Source organism: Poecilia latipinna, unplaced genomic scaffold (assembly GCF_001443285.1).
Source record: "Poecilia latipinna isolate Pla-1442-1.1 unplaced genomic scaffold, P_latipinna-1.0 Scaffold3682, whole genome shotgun sequence".
NCBI lineage: Eukaryota > Metazoa > Chordata > Actinopteri > Cyprinodontiformes > Poeciliidae > Poecilia > Poecilia latipinna.
The window spans coordinates 13,482-30,013 of NW_015116298.1; the positions used below are offsets into that span (position 1 = coordinate 13,482).

The window sequence follows — 16,532 nt, forward strand, 5'->3', positions numbered from 1 at the left end:
CCCCCAGTATTGACTTGGTTTCAGTGGTGTAACAGCATATTGCAGCCTTTAAATCAAATTTTCTGGTGTTTTGAAGGAATTGATTTCTGATTTTGATACAGTAAATGTGAACAATGTGAAGTGAGAGGTAATGGTAAAAACATATAAAGTTCTCATAAATATGTGCATGATTTTAACAGAGCAGAATGCTAAGGTTAGCATCTTAATTCCACATTTCAGAAGACCTGCACCCGTTATATCAATTAAGTGACTTTAGCTTTAGCAACAGCAGTTGCGTTTACATTGACCATATAAGTTTACAATTTCACATTTCGAAAATAAATTAGCTTAATAGAAATACAGTAATTTTGAAATAAAAATCTTGTTTTTTCTAATTTTATCAGAGCAAGAATCCAGAGAAACCCCGACTGGTTTATAAATTACAGACGACTTATTCTTATTAAAAATGGAGAACCAATATGTAATTTTATACTTTTACGTTTTTTTCCTTCTTTTGGTTTGCTGTTTTGTTGTATTTCCTTCCAATACATGTAAAGCACGTTCTTGAAATGGTTTTATAAACTTAATGTTGTCATTGGTAGGGATGGAAATCTCAGTCGTTCATGACTTGTAATCATTTAGCTGCGAGTTTAACGATTCTGCTTGTCGGTTCCCGTAACATGTGACATATTTGCGTGATGACGTACTGAACACGCTCCTTATTTTGCTTTCGAAAATATCCAAGATGGCGTCGCGGCAGTAGCGCTCGCTCCAAAATACGTTTATATTTAAGAAAAAAAGACGAAACTGGGGCCACTTCCAACAAGTTCGGAACGCTAATCATAATAAAAGGAGTAAACAGTTGAACAAATGGAGCGTTTGACCCGTTGCTTAGCAACGGCGGTGACTCAAGGGGGCGGAGCTTTGAGCGCAGCATCTCCTGCTGTTAATCTCCTCCACATCCTGGTTATTGTATTAATGCTAGCCATATCCTTCCTATCTATTCATAGTCTCCATCTCACATTGACATTTATAGTCATTTTCAGTAAATTAACATATTTTCCGACGAGTTTAATACATTAAAAGTACAAAAGCTGTTGATATAATGAACATTTCATGATAAAATGTTCATTTGACAGAGGGATTCTTATTGTTTAAGCAAGTTTTAATTTAGTTTGAATCGAGCGCAACAACATGGTGCATATTTTGAATTTAAGAGTTTATTTCCTAACTCAATAAGAATCAATAAGGAGTCGAATCGATAAGTCAGATCAATAACAGAATCAGTATTGATGACTTCTTATCAATTGGCATAAACCATGAAGAGGAAGACAGGAAGTAGTTGGAATGAATTTTGAATGTTTTATCGCATGAACAAACTTACTCACATATGAATTTAATTGTTTTTTATTTAACCAAAATTGCAAAATTGTGTTTTTTAGACAAAGTTTTGTCCGTCACTGCATTTCTGTGTTTGACTTTCAGTCAAAACCCACAAAAACAATCCCCAAACAGGTGTGCATGTTAGCACAGAGTGGTGTCAAGTAGTTTCTCAAAGACACCGCAGCACATCTGGTAGACTAACAAGCTTTTTGCAGACTGGGCGCGATAAACGCTGGAAACACCATGTGGCTGGAAAGCGACACAAATGTCTCTTGTGGAATCGGTGGAGGAGGTTCAGGACTGCAATTAGATGCTTCAGAAACCAAAAACAACCTGGAGATGTGACACTGCTTTCATTTAAGCTCCATTTGATACAAATCTCTTTTGTGCATCAGGTTTTTATCATTCTGACGTTACATTCCTCAAAATGTAACGGGTGTTGATCTCAATTCTGCAAAAACGTGGAATATTTAAATAAGAAGAAGGCAGTTTGGATAACATTTTAATTGTATGGATGTGCATAAACGTGACATAACACCCATCATAAACATGAAGGAGTCTTTGTAAATGTTTATAAATGTTGTCATGAAGTGTCATTTGGTAAATAATGACACTTTTAAAGCAAAGTTAACTTTTTTATTGCAAGTTTTAATGTAACTTTGGTTCAAAAGTGTCATTATTCATAGAAAAATACAAAGTTGACTCTTTTAATGCACTTTTAATTAAACTTTTAATGCAACATTGCTTTAGAAATGTGATTATTTACCAATGACACTTCATGAACGAAGACTCCTTCATGTTCATGACGGTTGTTATGTTCGTCTTTAGCACACCCCTTCAAATAAAGTGTTACCGTTGTTTATGGTTAGATTGTTCCTGACATATAATAGATACATTTGTAATAAAAAAAGTCAGATTCGTAAGAGTTAAGGCAACCCTTGACAACATAATCAGGAATCCCTCTTGGCTCTTTGCTTTTTAAAGGCAAGGTTGCACAAGTGAGACCAAATCACAGTAAAACGTGACTTAAATAGCCCTTTGAACCATTATTTTTATTAAACGTAAGCGTGTCCATCAATACTGGTATGAGCCCAAGTCACTTTGCTGTCCTTTCATGCTTCACTCTGGAGCTGCGAATTGAGCCAATTAGGCTTTCCGGTACACAAAAGAAGACAGAGATGGCACAGACATATGGTGCTGCCTGGGCAATTAGTATCTGTAAACGTAGATCAGACAATTTGAAGATGAGAGGAACAAAGACTCTGCTTTTTGGTGTAACAGCTTGTGTTCTTAAAGTTTAAAAACTAAAGCTGGACTGACAATTGGCTTTTTTTAAAAAAGATAAAGCGGTGAGTGGGGAGCGTCAGATATTTGCCAGCCTCTTCTTCTTAGCTGAAATCTGAAATGTAAATGAGAGCATGCTTGGAGTTGAGACGTTTGAGGAAAGGATTTTCTCTTTCAATGCGCGGCCCACTCGCCGAATTTCACTGTGACACTGAAAAATGGGAATTTTGATTGACTGAATTTTTACCCACTCCTTGTTCTGAAGTTCACATTCGACTTTAAGAAGCCCGATAACTAAAATGAATCACCCTAAGCTTGGAGAAGGGGAGCCTTGTGAATTTTACAAAGAAAGGCATTGCTTAAAAATACAATTTTAATGGTTTACCTCGCACAGACCTCTGCAGCAACCCTTCCCCCTTTAGGCTATTTGGGTAAAGTCTTTGGAGGAGATGATTAAAAATTAATGTTGGCTCAAGATTGACAGCAAGCACCATTTGATGTGAGCCACAAAGAGGCAGAGGGTTTGTGGTTAGCTTTCTGGCAGTTTCACAGGCACCACAAACCCCAGCTTATTCCTCAGTGAGAGGGGAGACAGGATGAGATGGACAGACTGAGGATTTTTGCTCCGGTTATCTTCTGACAATATGCATGGCCGCCTCCTGCAGGACGGCGTATAGGAAGAGCGTGAAGGCGTACTGTACCGTCCTTTCCCTGTCGTCAGCCTCCGCCTCGGCCACTGTGGGTAGTTTCTTCGTTTGGGTCCTGATGTAGCACCTCTGATGTTCGGCAAACCGTATCCCAGTGATCCCCTTTTTGAAAAGGAAAGAGAAATGAAGAGGCACTCAGAAATTCAGATATATGTATCATTCATCGGGCTGTCTGTGATGTGGATGTGCCGTAAGAAGTGGGGCGTTCGTTTTAAAACACTGCTTTTTACTGATAGCCAAAGTTGTTAAAGTTAAACCTAATGAGTGAGAAGAGGTGTGTTTTGAACTCCTTCTGCTAATATAAAATTGATGGCTGCTTGAACCTTCACAACGCTCTGCTCGCTTCAAAGCTGGATGAAGTCAAAGAAAAAATGCAGGGGACGTTCCAGCAGGGCTGCATAATACTCCATGGCAGGATGAGTCGCACCGGAGAGCCAAGTGACATTGTTGAGAACGAAGTGTTTTCTACAGAGAGCGCTCCCATTGAATTAGCCAGTCATAGGTCCCTGTCACTCTCTTAATCTGCTCAGTGGAGTGTGGCGATGCTCTCTTCAGCTCCAGTGATGATCCTGCACCGCGCGGACCGCGGCGCCATTCAGTCTGACACACACGGCCTCAAAAGGCAGAGAAGATCTGTTGATTTTTCCCCTCACAGCTATTCTGTCTTAATCTGAGATATTCAGCCAGAATAAGGCTGAAAGACTTTCCGGAGCTCATTTTAATTTTCCTGCTCTTCTTTTTTTTTTTTTTTGCACAGCTTCCTGTATTAGAATAGACGGCTCGATCTACATCTGAGACCGCCGCTTTAAAATTGTATGAGGTGAAATTTGCATGAACCAGAGCACAATAATGGACGTGGTTCAATCTAAATTTAATTACAGTAACACGTAACGCTGTTATGCCGTCTCTTATGAATCTGTTAACTTGACCATGTGGTTATAATTTCACTTTTTGTCAATTTCTGCAGCACCGTCACTCTGGAAACTAGATAGAAGAGACGCAGAACAAAGTGATGGCTGCCATAATCTAGTGCAAGAGATTTTTATCTGCAGGAAAAGGGATGGGCAATAATGGTCTGGAGCAGGAGAGCATGATGTTTATGCCGGGCTTCATTGTGATGAGTCTTTGTTTAATGTGGGTCGGCTGTGTTGGTGAGAAGGAAAGAGGGCAACGCCGCGATGAGATTCAATGATTACCGGGCCTGGTCAAGCAGAAAATGAAGAAAGACACATTAACGCAGGGAATAGGAATGGAAAAGTGATTTCATTTTAATAGACGCTGCTGAAATATTTGCATGTGCATGCTCCAAGTCTCTGATAACATGCTGCTGCCTGTCAAGACATCCGGCTCAGTCGCAGCTACAGTTGTATGAGTTTCCTGGAAAGACATCCAAACTGTAAAAACTCAAAACTAAATTAATAAAAAATGCAGAACTCTAAAATCCAACCTTTAACTTGAGTAAATTTATTCAGGAGTGTAAAAATTCCTCCGTTAAGAAATGACTGTTATCAAAATCACCAATTGGGTTTCCTAGAAATATTTTTTTTTATTCATACTTTACTTTTTCCAAGTTGAGAAAACTTTGATTAATTAGTAACCAATTGCTTTTTCTTTCTTTTGGGTATTGATACAACTAAATGCAAAGTTCAGTTTCCTTTAGCCTCTGGCCGTTTGGCTGGACAAGCAGCCATTTTGTTTCTTTTGCCGTTCACACACATGATGAAGAATCTGCAGGACTCATTGTTGGAGAACCAGAACAGAAAACAATGGAGTTACAATCTCCAAAACAAAAATCAGACGCCATGTTCAAACCTTTTGTTTTAAAAAAAGAAGCTTTTATTGGGTCTACCTCGGTTCATGTCAGTCTGTATAAATTAACATTTAACACATCAGTCAAAAATGCATCATAAAGAGGAAAAATACACACATAAGTGACACCTAACTATAAGTCAGAGGAAAACCCAAACTAATGTGAAAAAAGTTCAACTTATAGTCTGGAAAATATATTATTTCTTGACATGGGACTCCCAAAAAATAAATCTATTCAGATAAAGGTTGAATTTTTCAGTTTGAAAACTGAAAATAAAGACAAATTTAAACAAATTCTCCACATTCTTATCTGCAATGTAAATATCCATCCTCACATTGCAAAAACACAAAATCTTACCCAGTATTTTTGTCTAATTTCTAATGTATAATATCTTAGTACCGTTGAAACAAGACAAATTTAACTGTAAACAACTTTTTAGCAAGATACAGGAGTTTGTTTTAAGTAATTTCTTTGCTCACTACTTTAGACCAACATTTAACTTTATAGTTTTAATATCTGAGCAAGACGTAGAGAAACTTCTGTTAGTTTACAAATCTAGAACAAACTTAAAATGTACCATGTACTTAACACAGAACAAGAATCAATCATGGAGAACCAACATGTAGCATCCCAGAACCGTTAGAACCAACATGTAGCATCCCAGAACCGTTAGAACCAACATGAAGCATCCCAGAACCATTAGAACCAACATGTAGCATCCCAGAACCATTAGAACCACCATGAAGCATTCCAGAACCGTTAGAACCAACATTTAGCTTTATACCTCTCTAATCTCACCAACAACTAGTTTTATCAGAACAAGAGTCCAGAGAAACCCCACTAGTTTATAAATTACTACTTATTCTTATTAACACCGGGAACCAATATGTAGTTTTATATTTTTACTTTCTTGTCTTTCTTTTGTTTGTATTTCCTTCTAATTCATGTAAAGCTCTTTGAATTGCCTTGTGCTGAAAATGTGCTACATACATAAAATTACCTTTACCTTTACTATATTGATAAAAGTATTAGATTATTTCACTTATAACAAAACATTTTTCTCATAAGTGAAACAATCAGCCAGTGGAACTCGCACTTTTTCTAATATTAAGGAATTATTTAATTGTTGAAAGTTATTTATGAGTTAATTTTGTTTTACTCCAAGTGAACTAAGATATTTGCACCAGAAAATAAACCAAATTACCCGATGAGATTTAATGTGTTTGCAGTGATATTTTACATCTAAAGTAATGAAACATATTTTCCAGGTTTTTCCAGGGTTCGGGGGTTGCACTCAGTCATGGACATCCAGGGAGGATGTTGAGTTTCTGTAGGCTATCCTCCTGACCATCATCATCATCATCAGTACAGTTCCTGGCAGTCATGAATTTATTTAAAAAATGCTCCAAAGAAATTTCAGATGGATGAACGCTGGAGGCAAGTTTTGATGGTTCCGTTTCATTTGCAGCGAGAAGAGGAGGCAGCAGAGCACATGGCAGAAGAAAAGAGGTTAGATTTCTTTTAAATTCCCCTTTGACCAACATATTCCCACCGCTAACGGCTATCTGAGAGAAGATAAATGCATAAAGCCTACATAACCACCCTTCAGATGCAGCTTCTGCTGCACCATTTGCAAACAATGAGAGCTTTAATTTTCTGTTTTACAGATAAATGAAAGCTTAACCCCCCCAAAAAAACGAAAACAAACTAAGTCAATTACCAATAATTTTTCTTATTAAGAGTGTCTGAGCTCATCCGCTGTTTCCCGTAGCATCTGTGTTGATTTATTGCAGCTGGCTACCTCACACTTCAGGCTAGATGCCATTTGAAGGTAGGAAGCCAAAACTGATTACTGACAGCTTCTGGAGCACGAAAGGAGCCAAATATCCCCATATCTTTGCAGAGAGGTGGCAGCACTCATGTCTGAGGGTTATGTCTGATCGAAACCTGGCAGGTGGCAAATGAAAGAAAAACACGGCTCACTCTTGTTTAACATGTGCTGCTGTAGCATAACCTCTGAAGAAAGAGGCTCTGCTTCACATGTACGTTTGTCCAAATGTAACTCTACTAATTCACATAATTATCTCCAAATATTGTATTTACAAAGTAAAATACCCTTCGACTGTTTCAGCTGTTGTGTAGGTTTTAAAGCATTGGCTTCAGACCTGCTCTAATTAATATTTCAGGCCGGCGTGGTCAGTGTAACAGCATGAAAACATTTTTAGCAGCCAGTCGGTTCTCAAAACTGGTCTCATCTATGGAGTGTTTTTCCATCAGAGCAATCTGTTTACAGACTTTACATATTATTTGGTATTCCTCTTCAATCGCTCTGCAATGCCTCTTTGGTGCAGTTTGGTACAATATTTTACAGTCTGGTGTATTCAGGAGAACATTTCCCGCATACCAGTGCGATGATAAACTCAACACACTGGTGGTATGTCTTGTGTTTGTTTCAAGCAGTAATGTTTTACTGTTTCAATGGACTGTGTTGTTTGACGCCATTCGCTCCGCCCTAACTCTACCGTACCGTTGTGGTATGGACCCTTTCCTGCAGGAGGGTTACAAAGCTACTTGCTAATAATGACTAGCATTGGTTTTAGCTGTTATCAATATAACGTGATAAATCTTAAATATACGCCTGATATTAAAAGAAAGAGAGACATAGTTCGTCAACAGTATGACAACTAAATAACAAGATCAGGAAAAAGTTTTAATTAAGAAGAAAAGTAGCGAGAGAGACGGAAGTAGGTCAGTTATGCTAGCTTGACTTTGACAATCACAACATGTAGGTGTGCTGTGGAATCCGATTTGATTTGGTTCAGTTAAAAAATAATAAAAACAGACCTAAACACCAATCTGACAGATCAAGTAGAGCAGCTGTTTAAATTAACTATCAACCACCACAGTGTTAGCTTAGCTAATAGCAGCAGTAGCTAATCTACCACAGTGAAAATAACGCAAAATAAACATCAAGCCTAAAAACATAAAACTGTAATGGACTGAATGTTCAGTTATTTGTGTGGGAAATGTTTGAGTGTCTTTTGGTGCTGAATCCTGAAACATAAAGTGCTGTTGTTGTCAGTTGCTATGTTCAGCTGTAAAGGCCACTTTTACAATGGAGACAACATGACGTGCCGAACCACACCGACTCAGGCCGTAATGGAAAACAGACGTAACTGCCCCAAGTTGCAGGGGAGGCTTATTGTTTGGGAATTACTTGGGTTCATTAAAACTATCTGCAGCTAAGCTGGAAAATCTGTTTACATTTTAAACACTTATGGGTTCCACTTGCTGCTGAAATTGTCTTGGTACTTGTGCAGCCACAGGTACAAAATCTTCCCATTTTTGTCAAAATTTGGCCAGAAACACAAAAATTTTACCCTAAATAACCTATTAAGTGTATCAGCAAAAAAGGTTGATTTGGGGATTATTTACACTTTAAAGTCTTTTTAAAGAATATTTTCAGTGATGTCAAACTACAACTTTGGGGAACTTGTTGTGTTTTTGGAACACTTTTTTCATTCCTTTGTTTCCTACTTTGTTTGATTAATGATTAATCTTAGGTGCTTTGCAAACACAATATTTCCTGTGATCTTTACGCCCAAGCACTTCACCATGCTCCTCTTCAAGCGGGGCAAACCGAGGCTGTCTGTCACAAACATATTCTCTTTGTTGCAAGTTTGAATTTGTTTTTGCTTTAAGGAGAGAGGAAAGCCACCCTACTTCAAGGTCAAATTTCCCAGCAGAAATACCAAAACATCTTTTAAATCATCCAGCAGGTCTCTGGCAGTCCAGGAGAGAGTTTGATTTTCCTCTCTGGCAGTCCTACAAGATGTTTTGATTTATTGGTCTACCACTTTAAAACTATTATTCATGCTGACTTCCACTGCTTAATTACATTACAAACTGAGGAAATGACCCCTGAAAACACTTTGCTGTCCTCTTACAGGCTTCTCCTGCTTTGTAAGCTTAGAGGACTTGAATTTTCATAATGCCAGGCTGCTGCTTTAAGCTGCTGATTGCTGTAACGAGGTTTGAGGAATCAGATATTAATAAAGCTTTAAATTGTCGTCACCTAACGAAGGCTAAATAACTGACCCACCTAACAAGCTAATCAAGATCCGATCTAAAAGTTATTTGGGAGCTTAAAGGTGTACAAAGTTTTCCTGGATCTTTGTTAATGAATCTACATTTTAAACTTTATATTCTTTAGGAAATATCTTGTTTTCTACTCAGTAGTTCCAGATATTTAAGGCAGCAGTGCTCAAATAAAATAGATTTGATTTAAAGTCAATATGTGAGGGGAAAACATTACAGCTTCAGCATAAAAGGAGTTTTCCACATGACAAGGTCAAACTGGGATCACTGGTAAAGCCTAAAGGAGTAATGTTTAGTGAAAATAAAGCTACTGCAGACGTCTGGAGTGATATAAAGTATTAGCACACTAAATAGAGTTTGGTTGAGGGCAGAAGGTCTCTTACTCAACAAAATACCAAATACACCATTTTGAGCCTTGTCAATAACCTTAAAGTGTCTTTTTTATACTTTTTTCACCATCTGTTGTAATTCTGCGTTGAAGAGAAGCTTAATGGAGGTAACAAACACATAGGCGACATGTATGGGCCCGGTTTCCCTGGACATGTCCACCTTTCAGGTTCTGTCCAGAGCGTCTGGGGGACTGTCAGTGGGTGACAACAGGTTTTCACTGAATACTTAAAGGGCTACATTATGTGTTTTCCAGGCACATCGTGCCATTTTATAGCACAGTCAAGTGTCTCCAGTTATAGAAAATGCTATATATGTCAAATATGACTTAAAAGACATTTTGTTTCCTGATTTAACCCTTTAACGACTTGTAATTGGGCCTCTGTCTTTCTGAATCTCCGCCTTCAGGAAGTCACCACAACATGGCTCCTCTATTAACCCTTCACACTGAGAAGTAGCTCCTATAATGAGCTCAGCAGACGTGCACATAGGTGTTTGCTAATTGATGCTGGCTAGTCTGAAGGAGCGGAGTAGAGCTGCTTTGTGAGGCAGAAGCTTGGAAACTGAAACTCTGAGGAGGAGCTTCGTCCTAGAAGGTGGAGCTAGGTCCACCCAGGCGTTTTGCACAGCTTAATGGTTGCCATGGAGACTAAAGGATTCATCAAACATGCATGAAAGAATCAAGGCAACACTCTAGGTGTGTTTTTGAAGAGGGAATAGCATTATAGCATGAAGTAAAACTAAAAAAAAAAATGATTTTACATAATGCTGTCCCTTCAGTAATAAAAAGATACAGGATGGAGTGAAATGAGAAAATTGGCTCAACAGCTCAAGAAAGGAAAGTTCATGCTCTGGTTTGGTAGTCTTTACTTCAGTAATTATTAATAAGACTGATCTATTCTTTCAGTTGCTTCGCTCCTGTTCCTAATCCTGTTAGGATTTGGGGAAGGCTGGTTGGGGCATCTCTAGTTTCTCCACCAGGGGGCATCCTGGGACCTTCTGGAGGGCGTGGACCTGCAGCAGCCCACCTGCACACCTGCTGCCACTTACCTTTGTTTGGAGGAGTTTATCAGGACAGAGCCCCCGACACTCCTGTGCCAGAGTGTTAGCCTGTGATGGTTGTCATCCCGCGAAGCCCTGAGTTCTTTGAACTTCCACGAACCTCGGCATATTGACCAAGATCCTCCCGCGGATTTTACCCGTTGGTGGCCTCAGTCCCAGAGACCAGCTCTCAGTTCAGTCAGTGGTAGTGCCCCGGTCAGCGGTTCCCTCCCGGCTCCTCATTGAGATCACCCTCCACTCACCTGCCTGCCCTCTAGAGAAGCTCACGCCCTCGTTCCAGCCTGCAGCTCCGGATCCTTACGGTACACCTTCCCTGTGCTCAGACGAGCTCATCAGCAAGTAGGTCTCTAGCAGGACTGTAATTTCCCACGACCTCTGAACGCCCCTAACCTGTCTCATCTCCACCCAGAGAGCCAGAACCACCAAGACGAGCACCAGTTCCGGATCATCTTGAATATATTTCCGTTTACACTGTATTTAATAAATCACCTTCACCCGTCTCCAGAGTGTGTTCTGCGCATGCAGGTTCGACAAGTTAATCGCAACATGACAAATCCTGTTTATTCCTTATTTATGTTGTTTTTCCTCGGTTGTAATTTGTGAATTTCCAGGCCTATAAACTGTTTCCTTCTTTTTGTCCACCCTTCCTGCTGCAATTAAGTCACACAATAAAAAAACAATAACATGATGGTAGAAATGTCATAAAGCATTATCCTAACTTTAGGGGCTTTTGTTATATTTCTGACATCATAAAAAATGTTGAGGTAAATGCAGACAGAAGAACCATTTCACAGATTAAAGAAAATCATATTGATTGCAGCAATACATTCTGTCAGGTTGTCTTCTTTCCTCAGCTAGGGCAAATACAGCCCCAAGGGGAATAACAGTTTCATTTTCCACTTTTCTCAACAGCTCCCAGGTTTGATTGAGTTCATGTTTGAAGGTGCTTTATAACAACCAAGGAGATTCACCTTTTCTTATCCTAAAAAAAATCAATTCTAACATAATTGCTCAAGCGCAAACTACCTGCAAACTATTGTGGGTTTTGTTAGTTCCTCTCTTCCAATGAGGCCTGAATCATTGTGTTCAGTCAGTCGTTGCTTTTATTCTTTCATGGCGGCGCGCCGGATCAAACAAACCTCCTCAAGGACGTGCTTCACCCACAGGAAGCGGGACAACAGCGAGCAGATGTGTTTATGCATGTTTCCGATTTATTCACACAGACGTACATTCACTGCTCTTATTGGTGTGGAAGAATGAGACTTCAGAGGTTAACGCCGTCCTTCGCTGTGCTGGTTTCCATCATTGATTCATTTTCCACTCACAAAGACCATTGTAACAAAAACAATGCCCGCTCAGTGTGGGGCTTTTTGTTCGGGATGAAGTGCAACCTGTAACTTTCAGCCTTGCAACCCCAACATTTCACATTAAATAATGGAGTGAGAGTAAGAGCATTCATTACCCAGTCAAGCTGCGCGCTCCTTTCTCCCAGATGCAGAATGTGTAACATCCTGCACACTCGAGCAGGATTTGAGAATGAAAGGTAAGTTAATGAGTTTTACTGCAGACAAAATAGCAGCTCCAGAAAGTGTGAGAAATGCGTAAAGAAAGGCTACTTAATGGTGTTTGTTTCTGCACTGTAAAGAAGTTGCTGTATAGAATTAGTGGGAAGAAAGCACTTCTTGTTTTTTTTTAGCAAGACTGATTGTTTTTTTCTAGGTTGCTGAATGCACATAAATCTCAACATCTGCTGCTGCTTTAGCATCATTTACTGATGTGTGTGAAATTAAAGCTGCAGCATGTATAAAACATATACATAAAAAATAAGTTTTTTACATGTTTGTTAAAAATGTCACCATGTTTGTTAGGAGATAATCTGTGAAAAGTTCGATCTTCGTCTCCTTCCTGAAATACGTCTGAAGAAATGAACCGCTCCTGACCAAAATCAGCCAATCAGAGCCAGGAGGAGGGTCTTAGCGCTGCTAATCATCCTCATGTACTTCCTGTTAAATGTGCTAATCTTGGAGAAATAACTTAACAGGAACCGTTTCCCTTGTCTGTCTGTTCAGTTTACTATTTTAATAAACTGTGGAATACTTATTACTTTAGACCAAAATTTAGCTTTATACTTTTAATATCAGCACAAGACCTAGAGAAACTCCTATTAGTTTACAAATATAGAACAAACTTAGAAAGTACCATCTACTTAACAACCCAGAACAATAATCAAACATGTAGAACCAACATCTAGTTTTATCAGAACAAGAATCCAGAGAAAACCTACTAGTTTATATGGACTACTTATTCTTATTAAACCCGGGGAAGCTAAATTTTAGTTTTGTACTTTTACCTTTTTGTCTTTCTCTTGGTCATATGAAGCACTTTGAATTGCCTTGTTGCTGAAAATGTGCTGTATGAATAAAATTACCTTACCTCTATTAGCAGTGGCCATGCTAACTAGCATTAGCATGCATGACAGTGTAACCCGGGGTAGGAAAAAAACTGCCCTTAGTCCCGCCTTGCTGCCCCATTGGTTAGAGTGACAGTCAGTCACACAGTGCATTCAACCAATTGACACACCTGAGGTAATTATTTAGGCTTGCTCCAGCTTTCCTCAGTCAGGGGGAGGGGGAGAGCTGGAGACAAAGGAGCTGCAGATCTGAGAATCCAGTGAGTTTGGAGACATGAAGCTGTCATGCACTCAACTATTAATGGAATTGGCCAGGTGACCCCTTTTTAGGGTTCAAGGATGGCGAACTTCTGAAAACTGGCTGGGGCCAGGAGAACCTAAGAATCACTCCATACTGGTCTGGTAGGAGGTTGACGGTCTGTATCATTTCCCCCTCCATCTCACCATTCAGGCACACAAACCATTACTCATCTCTTCATCCGAAACAACTTGCACTGGGACATTGTCATCTTAAATATCTGGATAATCCAACCATGGACTTTTGAATGTGTGTCGGTCAGACATTGTGCTGACCAGCGGGGAAGTTTAAGACCAGTTGTGCACAAAAGTATGAAGGATCTGCCGCAGTACTGTGTATATTTATTTTGTATTTATTTAGGGTTTTATGTACGTTTGTCTTGTATTGTTCACTTTAATTTTTTCTTCAAAATACATGGTATTGAAAGCAGTTCTTTTGCATTGTTTTTATTGATTACTGACAACGGCTCCATTAGACGAATTTAGTCTTCTGATTTATTCCATCTAGTCCTTCTGTACTTCAATAGTGCTACAACAGGCTATGCTAGCTGCAGCTAGCAGACAGTAAAGTGGGGCGTAAAAGGGAAGCTACGCTAAGACCCGCCTCCTGGCTCTGACTGGTTGTTTCTACTCATCACTGGGAGCACTGGGAGAAGGCAGAGTAGCTTCACTTTTTTCACAGATTATGTCTCAGTTTCAACAAATATGCAAAAATATTAGTTTTTACTAAAAATATTTTATTTAAATTTTTTTTAAATAAAAATATAATATATATAAGTTATACTGCAGCTTTAATTTTCTTTTCCACTTTCTATTTCTGTTGTTTGTCAAACATTTTTTTCCATTGAAAGGATGAAAATCTAAGAGATGACTGGAGGGAAATGAGAGGAGCCGTCTTTCAGCTCTGAGCCGTGTGAACAGCATGACCGTTTCTCTTCTGAAGATAAGATATGATTGTGTTGTCGACTTTGCATCAAAGAAGGGTCAGCTCGATATGGACTTGTTTAACCTTTTTACTTACATTCTTAAAGTCGTGCACCTCCACGACCTCCTTACTGCCGTTCCCCATTCTGAAGATCTCAGTGAGGTCAGCTGGGTCAATCTCCATCACACTGTTCGTCTCTACGCCGTCCACCACGGCTTTGTACTCGTGGTCATACACCTGCAATGAGATGAACGACCAGAAAACTCTTACAATGGCTCAGATCGTTAAAGAGATGGTGAAATTCAGAGTGTTTAAGTGATGCAGCTACAATGTCTGTCAAAAATGCTTTGGGCTTTAGCAGCACAGCATCTCAGATCTTTAATTCAAACAGGTCTGGATTTTACCGGCAGCTGTTCTCCAAATGGAAAAAATATCTTAATGAGCATTAAAAAATTTTTTACCCAAAAAAAAAAAAAAAAAAGACGGGGACAGAAAAATTGTGAACTAGCATCATCACGTCTTACAGAAAAGCAAAGGATAACAGCTGGAATGTGCTAAATATAACATTTGCTCATATTAAATAAAGAAGCTGGTAAAAGATTAAACTCATTTTCATTTTGAGCAAATATTAAGATATATATAAATGTTCTTAAGAGGTGGTTGTGTCAGAATATATTGATAAAACCCTTAAGCTATTAAATTAAGAACAAATGGCAGTCTCTTCTTACAATAAGTGCTAATTATAATTATATAATATTGAACATTTCTTCACTTTGATTAATCAAATCATAGATTTCGTGGTGCTAATTTGAAATTATTTTCAATATTTGTGCTTATGTATAATGCTGAATGTGGCTTTTTGTTACTAACCTCATCAATCACAAACTATAACTTAATACAAAGTAAGACAGAGACAGCAGTGTTGTAAAAGTAAGAAAAGCTGCTAACTACAGGCGGAGTTAGCATCTCTTAAAATCCAAAACATTTGACAATTTTTGCAAAAAAAAAAATGCAATAAACTCCCACATAAATATGCAGTAGTGCAAAAAAAAAAAAATGCATGGATCTGTTGATTTTGAGTGAATATCTGCTAAAACTGGAGGAACTGATTGATGTAACTTGGCGTCTAGAGTCTAAAGGGACTCATAAAAAGCCATGGCGGACCATATTTGGCCCCCGGGCCTTGAGTTTGACACGTGGTGTAAACGTATTTATCCTGTTGTTAAGTCGTTGTTGAGAAGCTATTTAGTTGTTGAAATAAAGCTGTTTTAATCACTTTGCTGATGAATGGGTTAAGGCAGGTCCAAAGCAACGCCTCTTCTGGTTTCCATCCAGTTCAGTGTTTAACAAACTTTTTCACTGACCGCCTCACCTGAAACTGCCCTTGCATATTACATCTTAACATATACAACCAGAAACTAAAGTATTATTGTCTTAACTCATCGTCTTTGCTCCTCCTAATGTGAAGGGTGGCGCTGTTTAGTAAATGTGACTGGCCACCATGAAACCATAAACAAGTCAACTGGGGTGATTTGAGTTATTTACAGATTCTGGGAGATTGGATTCTAATTTTTCCAAAGACATGTAACCAGTATATTACATTCTTTAAATATACTACAGACAGAAAATACATGGAAATCAAAAAAGTTCTTCACTATAAGTGTTGTGTGAATTAGTAACGTTTTAGAGCTATTTGTACTGTAGAAACACAATAAAAGAAAAATAGACTTTCGTCGTGCTGGAAAAAAACAAATATATTCTTTCAGCCATAGATAGCCCCACATTAATTTTAGGTGTTAAGGTGCAGTTAGTCAGCGTGGGGCGCAGCTCTGCTCACCGCCTCGAGCTCAGAGTGCGACGCTACTGTTAGCTAACCAAAAGATTGTATTTAAAATAATGATAATGGATAAATGGCTTAAGTTGGCGTAAACGAACTTTTACATGCAGTACCTGGCAGACCACTAGGGGCCACCTGCGGACCACTAGTGGTTCGGGAACCACAGTTTGAGAAAGACTGATCTACTTGATAAAAAATAAAAATAATTGTGAGCTGCTTTAAACTATTAAGAGCTTGGTGATTTATTTTAAAACCTCACAATGTTATCTGAAATACAGCAGCAGGAGGGTGACAAAAAATACAGTTGTGGTCAAAAGTGTACATACACTTGTAAAAAATCATAATGTTATGGC

The 16,532-nt window shown here is 38.8% G+C and overlaps 1 protein-coding gene across 1 annotated transcript; it reads right to left on the reverse strand.

Annotated features, from left to right (window-relative positions):
• Positions 1–2,378: 2,378 nt before the first annotated feature.
• On the reverse strand, positions 2,379–15,217 carry LOC106941453 (tenomodulin-like). The gene is made up of 4 exons (XM_015024488.1): positions 15,213–15,217; positions 14,439–14,607; positions 3,348–3,455; positions 2,379–2,578 (listed from the first exon to the last, which is right to left on the reverse strand). Exons 1-4 carry the CDS (start codon positions 15,215–15,217, stop codon positions 2,459–2,461), a joined length of 402 nt encoding a protein of 133 aa, XP_014879974.1. The 3' UTR covers positions 2,379–2,458.
• Positions 15,218–16,532: the final 1,315 nt, after the last annotated feature.

What these genes read in the sequence shown, in the direction of transcription:
- LOC106941453 (XM_015024488.1), bottom strand. An exon ending in AGGTGCACGACTTTAAGAAT is followed by an intron (nt 3,456 to 14,438) that starts GTAAGTAAAAAG and finishes CTTTTCAAAAAG; the next exon opens with GGGATCACTGGGATACGGTT. An exon ending in CTGACGACAGGGAAAGGACG is followed by an intron (nt 2,579 to 3,347) that starts GTACAGTACGCC and finishes CTACGTTTACAG; the next exon opens with ATACTAATTGCCCAGGCAGC.